This window comes from Osmerus eperlanus, chromosome 8 (assembly GCF_963692335.1).
Source record: "Osmerus eperlanus chromosome 8, fOsmEpe2.1, whole genome shotgun sequence".
NCBI lineage: Eukaryota > Metazoa > Chordata > Actinopteri > Osmeriformes > Osmeridae > Osmerus > Osmerus eperlanus.
The window spans coordinates 12,911,670-12,935,620 of record NC_085025.1 but is presented as its reverse complement, the minus strand read 5'-3'; the positions used below and the strand labels follow the sequence as shown (position 1 = coordinate 12,935,620).

The 23,951-nt window shown below is 43.9% G+C and overlaps 1 protein-coding gene across 1 annotated transcript in view; it reads left to right on the top strand.

Moving 5' to 3' along the window:
- Positions 1–23,245, top strand: part of LOC134025123 (steroid hormone receptor ERR2-like) — a 34,398-nt gene extending 11,153 nt beyond the window's left edge. The window contains exons 3-7 of the mRNA XM_062467996.1: positions 2,125–2,241; positions 9,499–9,609; positions 9,918–10,079; positions 15,626–15,895; positions 18,867–23,245. Of these exons, the coding sequence (XP_062323980.1) occupies positions 2,125–2,241; positions 9,499–9,609; positions 9,918–10,079; positions 15,626–15,895; positions 18,867–19,111 (905 nt within the window). The 3' untranslated portion in view covers positions 19,112–23,245. The remainder of the gene's footprint in view (positions 1–2,124; positions 2,242–9,498; positions 9,610–9,917; positions 10,080–15,625; positions 15,896–18,866) is intronic.
- The last annotated feature ends 706 nt before the right edge of the window (positions 23,246–23,951 follow it).

Here is a 23,951-nt window from a genome sequence, read left to right as displayed (position 1 = left end):
CGAGCGCCGGGACTTTTCAGTCAATAACGATCAGCGTTGAAGGGGCGACTGTAATTAAGAACCAGGCTTTTCATTGGGAGAAAGTCAGCGGCGGCGGCGGGGGGGGGGGGGGGGGGGGTTGGGGGAGGTGGAAAGGGGGGGGGGGTTGGGGGAGGTGGAAAGGGGGGGGGTGGCTCGCCCCTCTGGGAAAGGAGACCGAGGCCAATTAGGAGCTCAGGCACGTGGCGTTGGTGTGGAGTGGAGTGGGGAGGTGGGGGCAATAACAAGGAAGGGGATAGGAATGAGACACAGAGAACTCCTCTAAATCAGAGGAGAGGGGGAACGAGGGGGCACTCATCGGAGGGAAAAGGCCCTTTAATGGAATGGTAATCAGGAACCGCGGGTCCCGACCTCGCAATGGAGGGGGACAAGGAGAGGTCCAGCTAGAGACGAGATGGGGGGGGGGGTGCTTTGGGGAGGGTGGTGATGGGATGGGTAATGGATAATAGCATAGCATAATAATATATCAACATTTCCAGGGAAAATAAAAGAGGTTGACAAAAGGTAGGAGGTTGGGTGGGGGGGGGGGGGGCGAGACGTCCTATGAGGGAAGAAGAGGAGGTGATCAAGGATTGATTAAGGATGCTGCGAGCGTAAACCTTTTAAGAAATACATTTGACAATACAGGACTGGTTTGAAATTCTTATCAGGTGTGTGTATTTCTGTTTTCTTAGTGTTTGGCAGACCATCTCTAATTGTGTAATTGTTTCTTGTCTTATGTCTTTCATATGAAATGACTGATTAACAAAATGGTGAAACTAGTTCACACACACTTATATACATTTATACACATATATATATATTTTTAATTATTATTAATGTATTTGCATTCAATTTTCAGAATATATTTGTTGCCAACCATGTGAGAGAGAAAAAGAGGTTTAGAAAAACCCTTTTGTTCTCTAGATGCCCTGATTAACTCCAACAGTGTTTTTGACTCATGTAAAACTCCCTTGGCTTAGACCTCTCTAAATGACTTTACCCACCCCAAACTCTGTCAGCAATCTCTGCCAACCAGCTGGCGTGAAGCCACAGCCCCCATGCTGTGCATGTGACCTCAATGCCACCCTTGATGCCAGGGATCCTGACAAATGTTGGCACCTTCTCCTTGACCAACTGGGAGGCACTGGCAGATATACAGTAAACGGCACCTGGTTAGCTTTTTTTAGGAACCTTTAATATATACTTGGTGTTTGGGGAAATCACTTACATGCTCAATCAAAGGATGTGGACTTTGCGGATTTGTCATTGATTCTCGGAGGTCATGTCAACTTTTTCAGAAGCACAGTTAGTATCCAAAACAAGCCCTTTTTGCTGGGAAGTCGAAGGGAGTGCAATAAAAGACTCATCCTTTTGTTACAGCGAAGCGGATATGTCTGCGTTTCTGCCTGTTTTTTGGACAGTATGATTATGTTGCAACGGAATGTTTTTTTTGTTTTGTTCTTCCATTGTGAGCCAAGATGTGCCGAGACAGAGTTGAATAATGCATCGAGTCTTTCGCTACATGATACAGGGCATAAAGATTGGCACCATTACAACAGGGCCTGGTTTAGTTGGAGAACATTATGCAGAGTGCTCAGTTGTGTGTCCGTCTTCTAACTGTCTTCCGCTGATGGGAGGGGGGTGGGGGGGGTGGGGGGGGGCTTACCCGTCGTCCTTTAGGATGCGAAGGAGGGGTTGGGAGAGGTTGTGGGGAAGCTAGCTGAGAGGACGCTCTGCATTAATGAAGCTAATTTATCGGAGGATTGGAGTGGGAGTGGGATGCAGGGGGCAGGGACGTGCTTTCAACGTGTCCCATCAAAATGCCGCTATACCCTCCTTCAGGAATGTCACCCGAGATCACCTTGGGACAGTGTGCGTGTGTGTGTTTGTACGTGCGCGCGCGCCTCTGTGTTTATGCGCACTTGGCCGAGTGAATATGTGCATGCGGACATCCACGCTCGCAGGGATGCGCGTGTGTTCCTTTTTCCCGCACACACAAAAAAAAAAGAACTTTTGTTGTCCCTTATAACATCGATTGAGTACGAATGATTGCCTCCATGACATTTGAACTTTTTTCATCTGGCCTTTGCTCGTCCTCTGCAGGAAATATCGAGTACAGCTGTCCGGCCACCAACGAGTGTGAGATCACCAAGAGGAGACGCAAGTCGTGCCAGGCCTGTCGCTTCATGAAGTGCCTCAAAGTGGGCATGCTGAAAGAGGGTGAGTCTCCAACACCGTCATCTCTCCGTCCATAATCCCTTTTTTCTCCTCCAGTGTCCGTAGATCTGTGCAGCGTGGCTGGGAGGACATGGACAGACCGCGACGATAGATTGCGGCGATTAGACCATGGTGTTATCACTCCAACAATCTTTTGAGAAGCAGCAGGTCGAGGAAGTCGATCTGCCTTTCGAAGCCCTTAGACTTTTTGGTGCCTTCCCTGTGACGTTGTCACGGGACAATATACACATAATTGTGGGGAGGCTAGACGATGGCCAGTGAGGAGGTGGGACAGTTGTCAGCAGCCGGAGAGAGGGAAACACTGTAGTGACATCATCCACAGTGTTTACCTCCTCCCTGGGTTCGTCTGCAGGCTCTCAGAGACAGAACGCGGCCCGGCCAGGGACAGGAAATGTGCTGAGTGGGTCGATCCTAGCGGCCCGTCTGGCTGAGCTAGAAGAAGTGTAACAGTACTCTTGAAAAGCACAGTGCCGCTCCCCCGAGACTTCACTCCTCTGGGTTCTGTGTCTCTCTCTCTCCCTCTATCGCTCGCGCTGTTCCCTCCGTCCCTCCCTCCCGTTCTCCCTCCCAGCGTATTGATCCGCTAAATGCTTTCCGAACATCCCAACTCCCTTCCTGTGTGTGTTATGTTTCTCCCTTGGTGGGGGGGGGGGGTAGGTGGGGGGGGGGGGGGTTGGGTCATTCATTGGGGAAATCTAGTTTGGTGGATCAGGTAGATTCCTTTCTCTGGCTCGCTGAAACGGTTTGCCTTTGATGTATATAAACCCTTACATTTATATATATACAACTCAACAATCTATGGGTACAGGTGCTGTCATTTCGACATCCGTACACATTTTAAAATATTTAAATAGCTATTTTATAATTTGACAAGGAATAATTTATGATAACTGGGCCTTGGGAAGGGTCATTATTTTAAGGGTCATTGAAGGGAAAAAAAAGAAGCTGAAATCTCTTAACAGACACGTGTAGACATTTCTACATGTTCGAAACACTGTGAACACTTTCCACACAAATTATCTCATTGACTCGCACAGTTAACCGCAGGGCCAGTTTGTGGGGTAGGATTGTGTGTCAAGTTCTTGATAGACCTCCACAAATATAACTCATCTTTAACAGCATTGCCGTGTGTGTGTCAACAGAAAATAGGACCAACGTCTGCTATTGTCCTGTCGTAACCATCCTATTTATAAAACCAACTTCTCCGATATCCACTCTCTCGCCTCATCCCCAGTCTGATGTCTCCATCCTACACCCAACATCTCATCCCGCAGCCTTGTCCCCCAGCCAAAATAAACAAGGTTGCCTCAGAAATAAAGCTCAAACTATTAGCGCATGCTTAGGAGAAGAATTGCCGTGTATTGTCCATGGCAGGCGACGCTAAGCCGTTGATGCGTACAATTGGAGTGCAAAGAGAATTTGACTCCGTGTCCCCCCCTCCCCCCCATCCCCTCCCTTCCGCTGCTGAGCACCGTACGGTGGCAGGCGATTCTCTGAAAATGACGGCATTCAATTAAAAGGAAAGATGACATTTAATCGCGAAGCGTGTTGTGGCCCCCTCGCAGACATGGGGGCCCGGGGAGATGGGGGGGGGGGGGGGGGGGGTTGATCACAGTGGCTGTATGGGATCCGGATTTGCCCTAGTTCCTGTAACGAGATCACTGTCGAGCAGGATGCGTGGTGCGGTCATGGAAAAAAGGAATAATGGGGTTGTGGACGATATCTGCAGGTGGCATGTATGGAGAAATGTAAGACTTGAGATGAATGGCAAGTTGTAATGGCAACAGAATATGGTTAAGAAAGCGTAGTTAGAAGTTGTAACCTATATTGGTCTCTGAATATATCCACATTCTAGATGTTATATTATATTTCAAGAGCAAGAGATCAATTAAACCCTGAAAATACCATGAATTTTCCCAAAGAATTGCGCCATGCTCAGTGAGGTTTCCTCCACCCCCTATACCCAACACAAGTCCCCGCTCCTGTATGTCTGACATAGTATCGCGTGAAATACCATGCGCCCCTGCGAGGTGCTGAGAGAACTTATGAGAGCAGATATCAATGTTTCTAAATGTATTTAATATTTCCACCAGGAGCTTATATAAGCCCCTCTAAGCATGGGGTCCTGATTTATAAAGCACCAGCTGCTGGGGTCTGTCTAGTGTTGGTGGCACCACCCCCTTGAGCTAACCGCTAGCCACTGTCCACCCTTGTCGACCCTCAAAGGTGGCGCCAGCAAAGCATTCTGGGAACCCTCCTGGCAGGTTTGAATGTCGAGAGAAGTGGAGGCAAGTAGAGCATGGAAGGGGGTGGTGGTGACCTCCATTTGGGGCCCTCCGACATACACACATATCCCCCCCCCCCACCCCCATTCTCACCCCTCGCACCGATCCTCCAGGATTGTGATCAAACGTAATCAAAATCGGTAAATAAGCAATTGACAGCGGCGGTGAGAACGGCGTCTCCGGTCTCCTTAATGCAAGGTCAGGAAGTATGTGTGTGTGTGCGTGCGTGCGTGCGGCTTGGGTCGTCTTTTTGTGCTAGTGTGTGTGCCTTTGTGTGTGTGTTGTTGCGTGAGGGGGAAATCAATGAGGCTGGCGGTAGACATTGCGGATTACAAATTTATTTTTCAAAATCAGGTTTCTCCTGTGTGGCTCTGAGAGGACTTGGTAAGGGCAGGCCGTGCTCACTGGCCCCTCACGCTAAGGCTCACTCTGGTAAAAGGTCACCAGGCCAGTGGAAACATCATGCCATAATAATAACTTGAAGGAGGTATGGTGCTGCTCACCCCTGCCAGCTCTCTGTGCCAGTAGCTGGAACTCCTATCAGAAAGGCCTGCTGGAAGGTTCCGCTGTCATTCACTGTCTAATCACAATTCGTTGTAGAATCTTTCAATTAAAAGAAAAAAAAATGGTACTGTATTAATTTTACAACTTTGAATGCCACTTCAAGTGTTGCATCAAATTAGCTAAACTGATCCATTAGCATAACATTATAATAGCTTGATAACTGTAATCCACTTGTTTTAGTTTTTCTTTTCAGTTCTAGAGATGATAATAATTAAGCTGTTAAATATGCACAGCAGTCTCTGCAGATTGGGTCATATATTCCCTCCACATTTTTCCTAAGGAAGTTAGCTGTCGCTAATTAGCTTGCTAACATTGTAGATAGTGCTTGAAGGCCACTGGTGCAGATTTTCCAACACTGTTGTAATGTTATGGATGAGCGTACACCGCCAGACTATTTTGGCACCTTGGATTACTTCCATTCCCCTCTCGCCAACCACAGAAACGCCTCAGCAGCGGTCTTTCCTGAGAGGACGTTGTTAGCTGATTAGCATCGCAGGTCTGATTTTCTCCTGCCACATGGCCAAAGATTAGTAAGGCAATACCCAAATGTCAGGGGCGTGCGGGCTGCCTCTCGATCAATACACTTGGTTCAGAACGGAATCAATATGACGAGATTACATCATCAAAATAAAAATAACACGTAGCATGCATTTCTTTATGACCTGAGACATAGTGCCAATAGTGGGTACTATATTATTTGACATGTTTTTATGTGATATACACATGGTGCTCGTCTAGGATTAGCATGCATTCAGTTCATCTCGTTCACAGTGGCACACCCCAAGATGCCAAGCTGTGTTGTGGACATACAAACTGTTGGCACTTGGGTCGTCTTGTCTCTCACAGTTTCTGCCTATCAGTCAACACATGCATACAACCTTGTGTGCCTTTAGAGGCGTTGACCAACCACATGGCCCCCAGGCCCACCCTGAGAGCCCGGTTTGGCCTGTCCTCACTGTCTGACAGGTGATAGATCAGACACGGACGCCAACACGTGTTCCTCAGAAGGGGGGGAGGGGGGGATTAGATGAGGTGTTGACCCCTTACACTCCCTTCACCCCCCCCCCCCCACACACACACACGGATACATGTTCACACACACACCCATGTGTATATCACATCTGAAGAGTGACAAGGAACAAGCTTTCAGCTCACACCCACAAGCACACACACCACACATCTAGCGCTCGCCGCACGAATACACCAGAGAGCCCGAATCGACCCAGTCATCTCCTGCTATGCAGATGCTTCCGCTTACCAACGCGGTTGTGGTTCAACAACCCTTGTAATACACAAGACACAGAGGCTCCAAATTGCGAAGGGAAAAAACAACAACCTGTAAAACATTTGAAGATGGGGTGTCGCTGACCAGCGGGAGAAACAGCTCGGTCTTTGTCTCTTGCCGGTCCTTCAGGGGGGAAGCAGGTGGGCGGCCATCTTGCTACAGTACCTTGCAGTCCTCCTTTCCACTCTTCACACCCCTAGCCCCCCGCGATTAAACACACGCTGTCACATGCTTACAGTGATCTGTAGTCTGGCAGGGCAGGCACTTAGAAGTGCTGGGGGGGAGGCGGGGACCTGTTTGCCTTGAAAGGGGAGGGGGGGGGGGGGTGCGTCCCTGATTTTTTCCCAGCTAAAATAGGGTCCTCCTAATCTCCCTTTGGCACTGTTAGCCATCCCGCCCATTCTGACACATTCTCTAGAAAGAAGCACCCCTGACAGGTGAGGGTCTGAAAATAGTGTCCTTCCAAACGCACACACACACACACATACACACACACAGAGGACACACACACATCCTGGTGGTGATACAAAGCAAAACAGGCGCTTTGCAAGGAAGGCACTTCAAGGTAGTCCGGGGTCGATATTGTTATTGAATGAAAGGGAAGCCAGGGGTGAGGTGACCCTAAAGATTGCACTGAGTCCAGTGCAAACATCCCTGCTTTCATCCCCTGTCCTGCAACCCCCGCCCACACACACGCACACACAGACACGCACACACTCACACACCAATGATGGGACCGTCACCCAAGTACGCCACGTCCCAGACTGCCTCTCATAGCCGGCAGTAAAACACAGTCATGTGTATAATGTGCATAGATCTAGCTGAGCTCATCCCTATGTCTGCCCCCCATCCCTCTCTTTCATACTCCCCCCCCCCCCCACTCCCCCCCCACCCTGGAGTGAACCGAGGACATCAGTTCCCTCCGACCACAATACACGGTCGGAGGCATGAGGCAACTGTCCGAGGTGTGGAATGTGCCGGGATGTCAGCGTCCCGTAGACCCCCTCGGCGAGGCCTCGTCCAGCTGTCTTGTTGTGGTCGGATTCCCAGTATATCGGATCGGATCACATGCGGCCGAGCGAAGCCGCCAGTGGTTGGACCCGGACACCCTGAGGACGAATGGGGAAAGGCGGCACTTTGCCACCCTTCACGGGATGACGGGAAAGCAGACGGGGATGAGGAGGAGGGAGGAGGGGGGAGGGAGGAGGGCGGAAGGGAAGGGAGAGTGGGAGAGAAGGATGAGGGCAGAACGAGCAGCTTCAGGCAAAAGGATTCCCTTCCGTTGTTCTTGCCGTCTCTCTCTCTCTGTCTGTCTCGTTTTTCCTCCTCATCCTTCCTTCTCTCTTACTTCGGTTTCTGTCTCGCCCGGCTCCTCTCCGTTTTTTTTTCTGCCTCCCTCGCCTCTTGTGTCACTGGTGCTGCAGGCCTGTAAAATGAAACTGGTTAGCACCAAGCTCTTAATTCCTGTCAGCATCTATTAATTATGGGCCAGTTGGATGTTCCAGTTCAAACAGGCCCCCGCAGATCTTGGAATTCCGATTACGGCTGTTCGGTTGCTTGTTGTTCCACGCAGTCACATGACCCTGGGCCCACAAAGGGGCAGCTGTGTGCATGCGTGTTTGTGCGCGTGCGCATGCATGTGTGTGTTGTCAGCATCGCAGTAACAATTGACATTGCAACATTACAAGTATCTTAGGTTGGGGAAATATGGGCTCACGGTTTACTATATCTTTCCAATGAAATGTATTAATTTGACGCCTTTGGTGTCTGGATGCCGTCTTTTGACATTAAGGTCTCAGGTAAATACCTACACAGTCATTTAACAAAGTAAATGTCTCAAGATACTATTCTACTATAGGCTTTCTAAATTAAACGGATTTCCCACAAAGACTAATGGGGCAAACAGTGTGGAAAGTTCCCGTTTGCTTAAAACTCAGGCATCACAGTCAGATTAATTAAAAAACACATCCTTCCTTCAAACAGAAGGATAAGTCTATTTACAATCCTTATTGATTACTTGAGTCGTACAAATGGAAAGGCTCTGTTAGGCGAGGGCTCTCGATTTAGCTCCAATCTGCCAGGCATAAAATGATCTCACTGTGTTTGCTGGGAAGAACATGCTCCCTTTGGGCATTGTGGGTAATTAGGTTAGTGGATAGTCGGTGTCAGGAAATTGAAAGACCATCCTAATCGGATTCCTTTGTTTCCAGGGGAATCAAAGGAATTTGTACGAGTCACTGGAAATCTCACAACGCTATTCCACATGGCGGTGGTAAAAAAAGAAAAGGAGTTTGTTTGCTCTCCCTGGCTGTGAATACGATACAAGCTCCCTTTGGAGAGTAAAGGACTATGAGTCCTCAGAAATGATGGAACACATTAAATTAATTCTTCTTATTGTAATACCTACAGCAGAACAAAAATCATCCAAGTTGTAAACCTATTAAATTGAAAAAAAGAAACTGTTTGAACCCACATTACGATGTATTTTAATGAATTTTATTATGTTATACTCTCTATTTTTATATTCTCATGTTACATTAAATTAATCTGAAATATCCATGCCAGTCAGTTGTCGAGCTTCTAAATTATAATGTCCAATCTAGTTGATGGAAGAGAAGCAGCCAATGAGCAGTTAAATGAATGGGATTATCATGCACTGTCAGTCAATCGCTGATGCAACTCAATGGAAGCTCTTTGCTTACTGCATCAAAGGCTCTCTCCCTTGGCTTAGTGAAGTCAGTTAGGGATAGATAGAGCATTATAAGGTGTTTCTTTGAAGGCCTCGAACAAGTCTAACTTTACCTCGACACAAGACATCTCAATGTGTCAGTCAAGTGTGGATATGATGTCTAGTTAGCATACCTGCATTTTTATGTTGAAGATGTGTGTAACCTACACAGCTGGTATTGTGTGTCTTAGTGGTACTACACGGTTTGGCGACGACTGTCCTGTCTTTCTTATCGCAAACCGGAAGATGACATGAATATATGATATAGTTCATCTATATTGCACTAAATTGTGAAATAAAATGTACAACACGAAATGAAACTCCCTTACACCTAAGCTTTGGTGTTTTAAGTGTTGATTTGATGTGTTTGTTCACAGGTGTGCGTCTGGACCGGGTAAGGGGGGGGCGTCAGAAGTACAAGAGGAGATTGGATGCAGAGAATGGAGGTTATCTCGGACTCACAGTCCCCCCTCCAGCCAAGAAGCCACGTGAGTACCACACACTGGGTTAGCCTCTGCAGCCTTGTAATAGTAGATGTAGTTACTCAACTGCATGGGTTCATTAGTCTTGCCTCTTGAACTGGGTCATTTTATTGAAGATACACACCATTACCAGAGTTTGAATATAATTATGATTATGCTGTTTATTAGCCATATTAATGACTCTAAAGGTAGTGCACACCCTTAGCTCATTCATGATGTTTCAGGTTAGTTCATGCTGAATAGAGAAATAACACTCTCTCTCTCTCTCTCTCTCTCTCTCTCTCTCTCTATCTCTCTCTCTCTCTCTCTCTCAGTAACAAAGATTGTGTCCCACCTCTTGGTGGTGGAGCCAGAGAAGATATATGCCATGCCAGACCCCACTGTGCCTGACGGTGACATCAAGGCCTTGACCACTCTTTGTGACCTGGCTGACCGCGAACTGGTGGTCATAATAGGCTGGGCCAAACATATCCCAGGTAGGACCGTGACCGTAGGGTTCATTCACACCACTCTAAATTCAGCCAGCCGTGAAGGATGTCTCCTCTCTCTCTCTCTCTCTCTCTCTCTCTCTCTCTCTCTCTCTCTCTCTCTCTCTCGCTCTCTCTCTCTCTCTCTCTCTCTCTCTCTCTGTCTCTCTCTCTCTCTCTCTCTCACACACACACACTTTTGTCTGTAAAATACACACAAATTGCTCTAAACTCCATATGCAAACACGCTCACTCACACGTACACGCACTTACACACACGCACACTCACACACTCACACAGGATAATTAACATCTGCTACTCATCTGCACCTAGGGGAGCACCAGTCCCATATTCAAAAAATCTAATCAATCGAGAGCAGCTGAAACCTTTGATTTGACTGTGTGGGACGGGGGGTTGGGGTTGGGGTGGAGGAGGGGGTGCCACCCCTATGTCAATGTATTCCATTTCAATCCAGAGAGTAAAAAAAAAGGCAATCCTCTTACATACTTAAGAAGACTACACAGGGCTTGTGCAGTAAAATTGATTTATTTAGGGAAATACTCATGGACTTACTTCACGGACTCCTGCTTAAATAGGACTTGTTATGCAAGTTGCTTAGATCTCTTACACTCTCATCTCTTTGAAAGAAGAACCCCTTGATTTGAAAGACATTTTACTAGGGTGCTGAAAACACTGCCATTTTTTTTTATTCAACACCAAAAGCACACTCAACACAAGTGGTGGTAGATGAAGAATGACAGAATAGAATATAATTTAATTTAATGTACATTGCCCGTAAATATGACCATTTTGTTTATTTCTCCCTTTATCCCTGCTGTGGAATACCCACCAGCATGCATTTCATTCCCTATCCGTGGCTGGCTCTCTTGCTCTCCGGTCTACCTTGAGCACAGGGTTACCCCTAAGGGTTGAACCTGGGTCAGATTATCCATGACGCCCTAATTAATACAGTTCAGAGTGGGTGAGGGTGAGCTGACCCCAGACCTGTGCTTAACTCCAGTGGGTTCATGATGCAGGGACGCAGGGGAGGTGTGGAGTCTGATTAGGAGATTAGTCCGTCGAGGGCCCTGGGAGCGTGTGAGGCAGGGTTGCTGCATCAGCACCAAGGGAGTTTACAGCAGGGACAGACTTACTCTCAGAGAAAGAGAGAGAGAGAGACAGAGAGAAAGCGAGAGAGAGAGAAATAAAGGGAGAACCACTGACCCAAATGCCCATTTCCCACACTGACCTGCTTCTTGTCATGGATCTTGAGGATAAAGGACATGTGGCTTAGCTAATGCTTCCTGGTCTCTTTAGGGTTAAGGTCCTGAGAGAACGTTGTGTTTCTAGATATCACAGCAATACATCTCACTGTCTGTATAGTTTCCCTCTTCTGAGTAAAAAAACGAAAAATACCCAAAGTAACATGGACCTGCTGTAAAGTTTATCACGATGTGACTATGAAGCAAAGGTACCACAATCCGCTGTAGTCTGATAGTCCACATCACACACAGGAAGTTGGATGGATAGAGATTTCTATTTTGAATAATCTACTTGAAGTATACCCAACAATCCATCCGCTTCACCACAAGCGATTCCAACAAGACCTGACGAGCGGAGAACAGAACCATTAAAAGTGGGATGTGACACTCTGGGGACGTTTTAACCGGGGACACGGGGGCAAAGTGTCACAATGTGACGATTAAGACAAAAGGGGGTCCCTGCACTTAAACAGTCCTCTCCCCCCATTACACTCAATAGCCCACAGCACAAAATGACTTTAACGATGAGCTAATAAGTGTCATTAAAGCAGATCGGTCCATTATGAGAAGGGACAGCAGTACTCTCAGCATTGCTCTTCCTCGTCACTCCCAAACTATTGGATGAAAACGGGAGGAAAATATGCAGTGTGTGATGTGCTGGTCAATCTATACTTTCTGTTGCCATTTTTAGACGCCTTGCCAGCCCTTTTCTGTTGCTAAAAATGTTGAACTCATTCCAAGCACCCACTGCAATGTCTGACCATTGTAATAAATTAAAACTGTACTGCAAAATATTGCATTTTCCATTCCTTTTGTTGGTCCTAGATTGTAGAAAATCTCACCGTCTTATCTTACATTGCCTCATACCTGTAGTTTATAACTGTCGTTTTTTTCTACATGGAATTAATGGGTACACGATAATGATCTGGTTCTCAGTATCTGACTGTTGAGAGGCTGGCATGACTGCATGTGACTAACAAAAGCCTCGGGTCAGCTTGTTCATGTGGAGTGCTGTAACTCACTGCCACCCCGCCATTGATTTGGTGCTACACATACACACGCTGTCATGAAAATGAGAGAGGAATCATTGCTGGCCTGCCACAGGGTCAGAGGTGGACACTCATTTGTGCAGCTGCATGCGTGCCTCCTGCTTTTACACACAGACACGCACGCCCGTACACGCATACACAAATCTTGTTGGCCCGTGTGCAAGTGGAAATGGCAACATGTGCACCCGCCTTGTACATGCACCCACTTGAACCCCCTCGCCGCAAATACACACACACACACACACACACGTTCAGACGTGTATTTAAACATGAACCTGCAGCGCAACTTTGAAATGATCTAACAAGATATCAAATAATCGGTTTGAATTATCTATCCCTTCAGCCTTCCCTACTCCCCCCCTCCTCTTTCTCTTTCTTCTGTCTGTCTGTTCTCTCTCTTCAGTCATGTGGGCCCTCTAGTCTCATTATTACCTCTGTCGTTTTATTAGACCCATTAGGGCCCTTAGGAGGCCTGTAATGATACTAAATGAATAGAGTGAACTACTGCTGTCTGCTTTAGACCCAGAGCTATGACAGCTTCAAGCTTCACTGCCGGCCAGTCTGTCACAGACTGTGATACTGAGTGTATCACACAGGCCAATTCTCATGATATGCTTTTCGGCAATTTTTTCCTGCCATTTAAATACAACGCACTCATACTTTTAAATAATTTAGTTTTTTATATATATCGTGTTTGCTACTACAAATCAAACCAGCAGAAACGTGTTTGTATTTCATATGCTGCAAGTAAACGTATTGTAATGTCAGGGGCAAACAATATATTACCATAATGTGGTGCTTTGCTTTTACTTGAATAGAATATTGTATCTGCCAATATTGCTATGCAGTATATCTGGTGTGCTGACTTACTTACAGTAGGCTGCAGGTCCTCCATGATGCTCTTTGTCAGGGAGAGAAAATGTCAGGGGTAGATATAGACATTCTGCTGCCACTTGCTCGATATTGTGTCATGTTTGGTCAAACGGCAGTAAATCAGTGGGGAGAAATATTGATATTTCATCAGGGTGAGTCCACCTTCGGAGCTTCACTTAACTCAGCCACCTCCGAGCGCCGCACCTGGAGCAGCGAGCGACCCCGGGGAGCCAGGAAGTCACTCCATCACTTCAGTAAATTGAGTGGAAAAAGGGGGGTAGACACGGCAAAGACAGAGAGATAAGAAGGAGAGAGTGGAGGCTGTGGAGCTAGTTTTTTCTCGGCCCCCCCAAAATTAAGTGTTGGATCAACTTGGATTAGAAGCTACTTTGTTTATTTGTTTGTTTTTTTTCAATACTAAACGTTCTGGAGGTATTAATGAATATCTCGAATTCAACTTAAAACATTGTCAGTTATTATTACAGAATAAAATGATAAAAACAATATATATATAGCACACTTTGTTTTACACCACTGAGAATTCCAGCACTCTTAATATGAAAAAGAATCAAACATAATTTTAGCAATAATTCATGTTTGGTCATTATTTGTACATTCAATGATCTGTCTAATGTGTGAGCCACCTCTTCAATCAAATCCTCCAGTTTATGTTTAAGGGAATTAGGGAATTCCTCTATTTTACTGAAGATCGTAGCCAGGAGAGAAAGATAAATATTTGATCAGAATGACAAAAAAACTTTTAGAAACATTTAGAAAAAGTAGGTATTTGTTTATATTACAGCATTGACACCACAACAGTAAATGCATTTAAGTTCAATTGAATTCACTTCACGTATCCGGAAGTTAATTCAAGTGTTCAGGTGTATAGTAAAAGTAGAGTAGCTAAATAATAGCGAGATACCTTCTCACTGTAAATATGAAATACATAAATACACATATATATAAAATACACATATTAAAACTAAAAATGTGTTTTCCTATCAAACTCTCATTAAGTAAGGATCAATCTGTGTGATACAGTATATTCATCCCCCTCTCTAAACCTCTCAACTCTGCCACCTCCTCCTGAATGTGTTCCGGACGTCCTCCATCAGCGTACCGTGTGTCAGACCAGGCGCCTTCATCGATTCGGCCCTCACATTCGGCGTGCTGATTACAATCTACCAATCAATGGAACCCCCGCACTCTCTTTCTTTCCCCCCCTCTCTCTCCCCCCCCCCCCAACTTGCTTGATAAGAACCTTTGAGGTGGAGCTTTTCCTAGCCACACTGCCCCCAGGTCCCGATCTCACCTCTTTAGGTTTGTATAGTGCAAGAGGTGGGTTCAAGGACCTGGTCAATAGTGCAATCAACCCCTATTCAACATAAGGAAGTGCACTGTATTGTGGGGGCCAGGATTCTTTCAGTGGCCTGTCTGTTTGATGTGGTGGAAATGTTGAGGATGGAGATAGTCTCTGCTTGTGCTTCCAATCAAGGTTGTTAATGGGTTTCACTCTCAATGAGATGGAAGGCTATTGTTATTTGGAGCGGTTTGCTTTTAGGTATACGTTGTATTGCTTGGTTACAAAAACAGCATGCTATGGAGTTGAGACTGTTTTTGTTTGTTATTTGTGGTGTGTTAGCTTTCCGTTTTAATCAAGTGACTTTTGTTTAGTTGCCGGGAAATGTCACTATTGCAATCAAAGGCATGATGTAGGTTGCTTAATTTTAATGTTCAAGACATGAATGTTCAAGTCAGCTTTGGGTGTTGCACTGCCTTTCTGTTTTTGACACAGGCTTTGACATTTGGTAAAAAGCCACTTGACTTCAGTTTTATTGTAGCTGGAGTGCAGCCTCGGTCAGTACTCATGTAGTTGTTTCTGGGCCGCGAGGCAATGAAAGCCAACAGGGCTGAGTGGGGCCCCTCGGTGACGATTGAGGGTTAAAGCGGCATGGAGTCGCGTTTCAAAGGCCTTAACCCTCTGCTGATTTATGTCCTTCCCATAAGCCGCTTTGCGGAGGGGACGGCCTTCGTTTCAAGTGGGCTCTTCTGGGGGCATTCATAAATACACACACACGTACACACGAACGGCCCTAAAACCCATATGGGCCAGTGAGACCACAGACCTGACTGGGTAGTGGGGTCACTGTGTTGAAGTTTGAGTGCAGGAAGGAGCCCTCCATTGAGAGAGAGTTATAATGATGACAAATAGATGAATTGTGTATTCAGAATTGGCGATACACAAGATTCCACCAATAAAAAATGGTGTATAAACCAATAACATGCTTATTCTAACACAAACCATGACCAAAACCACCCCAAAAAATCTAAACAACCAGTAACAAACCATCCATTTTCTCGCCCCTGTAGGCTTCTCCACGCTTTCACTGGGAGACCAGATGAGTCTACTCCAGAGCGCCTGGATGGAGATCCTGGTGCTGAGCATCGTGTTCCGCTCGCTGCCCTACGAGGACGAGCTGGTGTACGCGGAGGACTACGTGGTGGACGAGGAGCATGCGCGCCTCACCGCCCTGCTGGACCTGCACGTGGCCATCCTGCCGCTGGTGCGCCGCTACAAGAAGCTCCGCGTGGAGAAGGAGGAGTTCGTCACCCTCAAGGCCATCGCCCTCGCCAACTCGGGTATGCTTTGCTTTTTAGGAACTTGGTAAAGGCTCGCTGTTTCTTGATTGAAGTCTAACAATCAAAATACATGTACGTCTTGAGATCGTTTTCTATTTTTAGTTTACATTTTATTTTTTTTAAGCATTTTGACAATTATGACAGGAGATGACGACCTTATAATAGTCAAAAGTATATCCATCCTGTTCATGAAGTATTAACGGATATAAATACTTGTATCTTATTTGTTATTAGTTCATTAATGAGGCATACATGGCGGGAACAGTAACCCTGAGCTTGACAGTAAAGTACATCTGTATGGAAAATCTCAAGTAAATCTAGATACTTGACACGTAATTAAAACAAACAAAGAAATAAAACAAAAAAAATGTCAGCTGCTTTTCTATCTCGGACGGCGATCACCTCCACAATGAAGGGTGTGTGATAAGAGAGGACAAAGGGGTCAGGAACATGGCTATTTAATTAAATACCCCAATAGTGTGTGTGTGTGTTGTATGTGTAAACGCCGTGTGTGTACCTGTGTACAAACACCCAAGCCTTGTGTGTACTGTGTGTGTGTGTGCGTGTGTGTGTGTGTACATGTGCGCCTGTATGTTTATGTGTGCATGCGTGTGTCTGTGCAATTGTCACTTTGCTCCCGCTCTCTCTCCATCTCCATGACAGTAGCTGCCAGGGCTCCACAGCCAAGGGAGATATATTTAGCATTTCATTAGGAAAACAGGGGCTGTCAATAAAATGTGTTAAGTGGAGTGGAATGAGTGTCGGGGAGCGACGGGCCTCGTTTGTTCTGATGTGAAGATGCGGCACTCGTATCGACAGTTTGCTTTTCACGAGGCAGGCCCTGTCCCCCCTACTAATCAATGCCTGTTTGGAGTCCTTTTTTCCCCTTTCCGTTGCCTGACTGAGAAATGAAAAATGCTGAGCAGAGAGCTTTGGGTCTACAGATGACAAACCCTCAACGGGAGCAGGAGGGGGTGGAGGGGTGGGTGGACAGAGAGGACGCTGAAAGAAGGCTGGGGGGGGCAAAAGAAGAGAGGGGCAGGTTTTCGGGAGGGCAAGGGGGTCGACCTTGTTGCATTTGAACCGTCTCAGGGAGATTGGACTCTTGGGGTTCTGTGGGTGTGACAGCTGTGGAAATTCATGGCTTCATTGATTTAGTAATTAGCGGTGTATCGACAGGATTGACGCCAGGCTGCTGACGGATTACATAGAAATTGTTTCTTCAAAGTTAGTTTCGCATTCCGCCCCCTAACCCACTGTCATGCGAGCGCACACACACACACACACCTAACAAACACACACCACTGTGCGTACTCATGAGAGCACCCGAGAACACCGAGATGCACACACACGTGCACACACACACACACTCTGAAGAGTAGGATCAGATCGGCATTACCATGAAGGCTTCAAATGAAGACTCCTGAAACACATGTGCGGTCCACATAGCCTACTTAATTTCCCAAGATAGAAACGCAATTTACACAGAAGGCAACTGGTAAAAGAGACTTAATCAGTCAGTTAGGAACATAATTAGCCTTGTACTTTCCTTTTTACTGCCTCATTTACTCGCTCTTACACGGTGCCTCACTGGAACTATTTCTTAACAAATGGTAGAGCCATTCTTCTTTATACAGCGGCCTCCTTCTTCTGTCACTGGTCTCATATATTTAACTCATAATGATCTATGAGTAAGATTCAATGAATGTATCTGAAAAAAAAACATGTGTATCACTACTACTTATTCATGTGTGTAAAACAGGTGTGGTACACTTTGGTGTGTGTTCTATTTTCACTTCGATTTTCTTCCTGGCTCAAATTTCCACAAGTGGTATACAAAAAACACACGCATGTTATTGCTTCCAAGTCAGGAAAATGTAACTGACTTTTGAGAGAATTGCAAGACCATTGATAGCAGATTCGATTCATCGAACATGCATGTCTGTAAGTTAAAACAGTCAGGTACATGTCATTCAAATTGGTTTTGTTTTATATACTCACTACTAGTGTACAACCTTGTCCATAACCGGACATCAAAGCTCACAATGTAAAGCCTGTTCATCTTTACAACTAAAGCTGACGTTACCAAATAAAATACTGTGCATTGACAGAAGATGATAAGTTTGTCCATTTTGATATCTCCTTTGGTGGACAATTACATATTTTATTTTAGGTTTAAACTACTTACAGTGTAGAGCTTCTTTTCCTGGTTTTATAGAGCGTGTTACTGGTTTTATTTTCAGAGCCTATACATAAGGGGACCTTTCTTATGGAAATTAAGGCCATCTGCCACTATCATTCAGTTGAACGATATGCTAGTAATGCAGCCATCTGAATTCATTAACGGGAAAATACATACACTATATGGTCCAGGATAACAAAAGAAATAATTATTTTCCCTACCCACATTTTTTATACGATCTTACCTTTCTCTTCTCTCGCTCTCTCTCTCTCTCTCTCTCTCTCTCTCTCTCTCTCTCTCTCTCTCTCTCTCTCTCTCTCTCTCTCTCTCTCTCTCTCTCTCTCTCTCTCTCTCTCTCTCTCTAGAGAGCCCAAGTCATGTGCAGGCATTTATTTAAGGCTAGTGATTAAGCACTAACAAGAAAAAGGCTCTCTCCAAAATTGGATGTTTGCTAAAAGTGAGCTGTTGAATTTTAAGTAGGCAGAAATGATAGCCAAACGGTGAGCTCCAGTTTCAGGTTACTTTTGTTTTTAAATCCATTGAACTGTAAACAGTTTGACTTTTTTGACCCCCATAAGAATACCCTTTGGCGGTGTGTTGCATGAAAAAATAATCGAACAAAGGTCACTTACTTAGAACTGTTTATGATACAAAATTATAAATACATATGTAAAACGCCTATTTCCAAATTGCAACAACTGCACTACTAAATGGATTGCAAATGTGAAATGGTTATTTTGCTTTCCGTCCCTCATTCTCTTGCCCCCTCTGTTCCTCCCTCTTCTCCAGACTCCATGCATATAGAGGATGTGGAGGCCGTTCAGAGGCTCCAGGACTCTCTCCATGAGGCCCTGCAGGACCTGGAGGGTTCCCAACATGCAGAGGACCCACGACGGGCCGGAAAGCTGCTCATGACCCTGCCCCTGCTCCGGCAAACCGCCGCCAAAGCTGTGCAGCACTTCTACAGCATCAAGGTGCAGGGAAAAGTGCCTATGCACAAACTCTTCTTGGAAATGCTCGAGGCCAAGGCTTGATGCTCGGACATGTATCTGACGGACAGCCGCGTCGTCCAATGAGTGAAGAGACAGCCCCCATGAAGACGTGAGAGCAATAGCATGAAGTTGTTTTTGTCGAGGCAAAAGTGAAGAGATTACCAGAAAAGAAAATTAAACAGAAAATTCAAACCGATTTTAAGGGTGAACATATATATAAATAAATATCGCTCGGATTGATATAGGACATCAACATGTATATAAAGATGCTGTGTACAGAAATTGGCACTCTGGGTCTTGTCATAGGCTATAGAGACCCTTTACTCTATATCACCCGAAGCTTCTGTGACTTTTTCTTTTCTTCTTGAAACTGAAGTGTGAATACTCGTTCTGATAAACTGTATGGCTATATGGCCAGTCATGTGTTTTTTTTCTTTATTATCTTACTTTCTAATCGCAGTTGTGATGCATTAGAGGCACCCTCTGGTATTATATATAAACTGTATATGTGTACTGTATTGTGTCAAATTGCACTGTATGGGTGTGGGAATGATTTGGTAGACATATTCTTATATTTGTCGTCAACATCAAACACCGAGTCATCTGTAATAGGGATGTTATATTCTGAACACAAACACATTTACCTCCTTGTAGCTTCATTAACTCAACAGTTTTAAGTCAAGCCTGGTGCTTCATGGTGGTACACAAGTGTAGAGAATTGAACAAAGACTTTGCACTGAGCATCTGGTTTCTGGTTAACATTGTGGCAATAATGGGTACAGTATAGAACTGTAGTGTGTTTTATCTAGTTGTGTCTTTTACTGCTTGTAGAGACTAACACCTAAGCTCTGTGTGTGTGTGTGTGTGTGTGTGTGTGTGTGTGTGTGTGTGTGTGTGTGTGTGTGTGTGTGTGTGTGTGTTTGTGTGTGTGCAGGGGGTCGTTTGTGTGCGTGTGTGTGTACGGGGGTGTTTTTTGTGCATGTGTGTGTGTGTGTATGTGTATGTGTGTGTGTTTGCTTGTGTGTGCATGCGTGCGTGCATGTGTACATCTCTGTGAACACTGAAATTTTCAACACTGACTGTGGTGCAAAGAATAACTTAATAAACTGCATAATCTATTCCTTATTTTAAAGTACAGATGTAGAAGATTTCGGCACATTTCTGAGAATATACAGTATGTCTCTAGAATACTAAAGATGGACTAAAAATATATATTCAAAAAATATTCAAAGATGCAGTCAAAATACCGTGGTAATAATTATTCCCATATTTACCCAAAAAGGTGTATATTTAAATGGTGTAATCCTAAATTAGTAAAGGTATGCAGAACATAGTGTCATTCAAACAAGACTCGATAACGTAACATTAATGTAACGCAACACACATTTGACCAAAATGCCCAGATATAAGTAAATAATGCAGATGTAACTTTTTTGATATTTTAGAACACTGCATACATAGACACATTCAATGTTCAGGAATATTACAATTAAAATTACCAAATAGCCTAAGATGGTGCATAACCTCAATACACTTTTTTCCACCAATAATTTTTTCTGTAATTTTATATGTGATATGTAGCATTACAAAATTATTCAAAACTTTGACTTATATCAAAAAGTAATGGGTGGATAGTACAAAGTTTGGTAATGTTAGTTTACATGAATATCCTATATATTTCTGTAACTACACAGTAATGTGTTTGTATCTACACAGAAATACTAGTAAAACATATTGTAAAACCCAAAGATGTTCACCCTGTTGTCGTGTGAAATGACCTTTGTTCATTGTCTTTAAAATTCTTAGATAAAGACAGTTCAATAAATTTACTTACCTGAAAAGAAAAACATGAGGATGCAGAGCTAATTTGCGAACACCATATAAAATCAATAACTCTGAAGCTCAAATGTGCCATTTTGTTTTTACCATTGTACAACCAAAGGAGATTGTAGGTAAGCTAATATAAGGGCTGGCAGCTAAGCTACCCTAAACCAAAGCATATACCTCAACTCAGAGACTACTCTCTGGAGTAGACCAAAACCACCACTGACTTGCAGTAATGTAATGCGTAGCTAATTAAAGCTCAATACAATAGAGACTTACATTCCCAAGATGCACTCCAGCTTCCCTCCTTGAAGGTGCAATGATCAAATTCATCTTTGCATAGACTAAAATATTGGCTCTCCTCTACACCGAACCGCAACTTGGCCTACGATTGTAATTACAACTCCCATTCAGTGTTTTACAGCATGTTGTTAGTGATGAACCCTTCCACAGTATTATGATAGCAGCCACATTGTGCCACTTGTTCATGTTTATTCATAGTTGGGAGGATTTGTCAGTTATTTTCTGCTTTCACAGATTATTATCATAATCACACGATATCTGTCGGTAATATTTTTTTTCCAATCAGCATTAGGGTTTATTGGATGCCCACATCTAATCAGTAGTATCGTTGTCTATCCAGTCCCAAAAAAGGACATCAATGATTTGCCATGAATCCTGCTTTCGGATCACTTCCCAAACCCTAATAACTTACAATTAATGAAAGAATTCAATAGAATGTGTTCAACGCGCATGCTTAGCTTGTGTCCTTCTGGCTCCAAAAAGTCCAATGTGCTTGATAGACTGAGGTCTGTACTGTTTGAAATGACAGCCACAAAAAAGGATTTTCCTCTCTCCAATGTGCTGTGAGTTTTAGCACTATTCCCACCTCTTCTTACTACGAAGGGCAATTCAAGATAATTATTGACCCCTTGTTCAAACTAACGTAGAAAAATAAAAGAGAAAATGCTTAATTTATTTTAAGAGGCTAAAGTGGTATATATCCAATTAATTCTAATTGTCTTGTAAGATCAAATTCTCAACAGAAATGGAGCAATTAAATTTCTGCATTGGCTCCACCTTGGGGACAGCAGTCAGTTAAGTTGATTTTGGCACAAAGAGTTTAGCTAAACTGCTAATACAATTTCATGGGTGTCTGTAACAGTTTTTGAACAAAGTGATCACTGGGCTATGCAAGGCAAATATGGCCGATTGTCTGTTTGACAAATAATTGGTAGCACTTTCTTTACAGTGTTGTTTTATGAAGCATCAGTAAATGTCAGTTCAAATACATCATCATTTCACTGTATGTTTTGCTATGTACTAGAGTTCCATTGCATTGCTGTTACTATATTTAGAACTGTAAGAGAGTTTGGTTTGGCCCATGTTTTGCCCTTTGATGTGATTCTTCATTCTGTATTCTACAACCTGAAAGAAGTTAAGAATGGCAGTATTTGCAGGGCCCTGTGAGCACTGATTATGCTAAATGTATGTTACTAACACCTTATTACTTTATGAAAAACTGTACGATAATTACACAAAAGAGCAAGAACAAGAGTCAATATTTATTTAATTTTGTGTAAGAGATTCTCATTATGTGTTTTGAAGACACATCTCTGAGTCTCAGAATGATGGAACGACATCCTGCTCGAGCCTAGAACTTGGCTGAAACAGAACACATAGTGTGCGTTTGTGCGTCTATACCTCAATTCAGATTTTGAAATTACTCGTGGGTGTGGAAGCGGGCTGTGGGGTTCCCCAGAGAGTTGGTGGCACAGAAATGAAGTGACATCACTGACTGCGTATTAAAAAAATGTAGATGAACTGCAATTGGGGGAACACATTCCTCCGGAGAAAGCTGCTTATTCGCTGTTCCATTTGTGGAGTATCTTATCTCCATGCACACTGAGATGACGAGATTTACATAAAACATGGACAAACCACCTAGGCCATTGTGGTCCGCAGTGTATAAGAAACAGTGAAGGTATACGCACCATAGACATTTGATTACTCTAGAGGTTTGGTCCCCTTAAAAGAAATATGCTAGCAGTTATGATGTATGAATCAAGTTAGAAGGAAAAAGGTTTGGTCAATTTTAATTATCCTACCTGTGAAGACAATGTAGCACAACTATAAACAAACTGTAGACTACATTCATCTAATGTTTCATATGTTGGCATGAAAAGCTAGAACCAACAGTACCCTATGTGGTTGGCACACATATTGGAAAGTATTCTAGGGCATTTCATGTGTTGAGTTATGTTGTGTTCATGCATATGGTATTCATGTGTAAATACATGCTGTTTGGAGTGAGTCAGTTGTCCCAATGCACTAAATGTACAGTGACAATAAACTCACATGGTTTATGTAATTTGCATTTTTGTGTGCCCATTTTCGAAATGGAACAACACATCTGTACATTTTATTACTTAAATAGGAAGTTAGATAAGAGTTCATTTGATATTGACACACATCACCCTACTTTTACTTCAGCCAAAATGTTTTAGCAGTAGAAATATAATTAACGAAGTTTTTGTGCCAATATGATACCAATTAATGAATATTCAATTCAATATATATTCAATCTTACATGACATGATTTTAACGACTAAAGTGAAGAACATACTACACCTTTAATGCAACTCCATTGTGATAGTTCTGTATGTTATCCTTACAAAAGAGAGTTTAAATACACGTTATACACAGTGTTAAAATGCACACAAAAATACCAAACAAACTGTAATATCACTATTTATCGAAGTCATGCATTCACAGATGAAAACGTGTGATGGTTGAAAACCTTGACAACCAAGATTTGGAGGTGTTACAATTTAAATAGCCTATAACAGATACCATGTTCGTATTATCACCTTGTTAAGAAAGCCTTGACCACAATGATAAAGAAAGTCATTTCCCAGGTCATTTAACCCTGTAGGGAATAGACTGTTGACAAGGCTTGGCCTCCACCTCTTACTGAGAATGTAACGTGAAATGAACAATGAAAGGAGTGCACGCGGTCAACTCTGTGTGTGTGTGTGTGTATGTGTGTCTAGAAGAA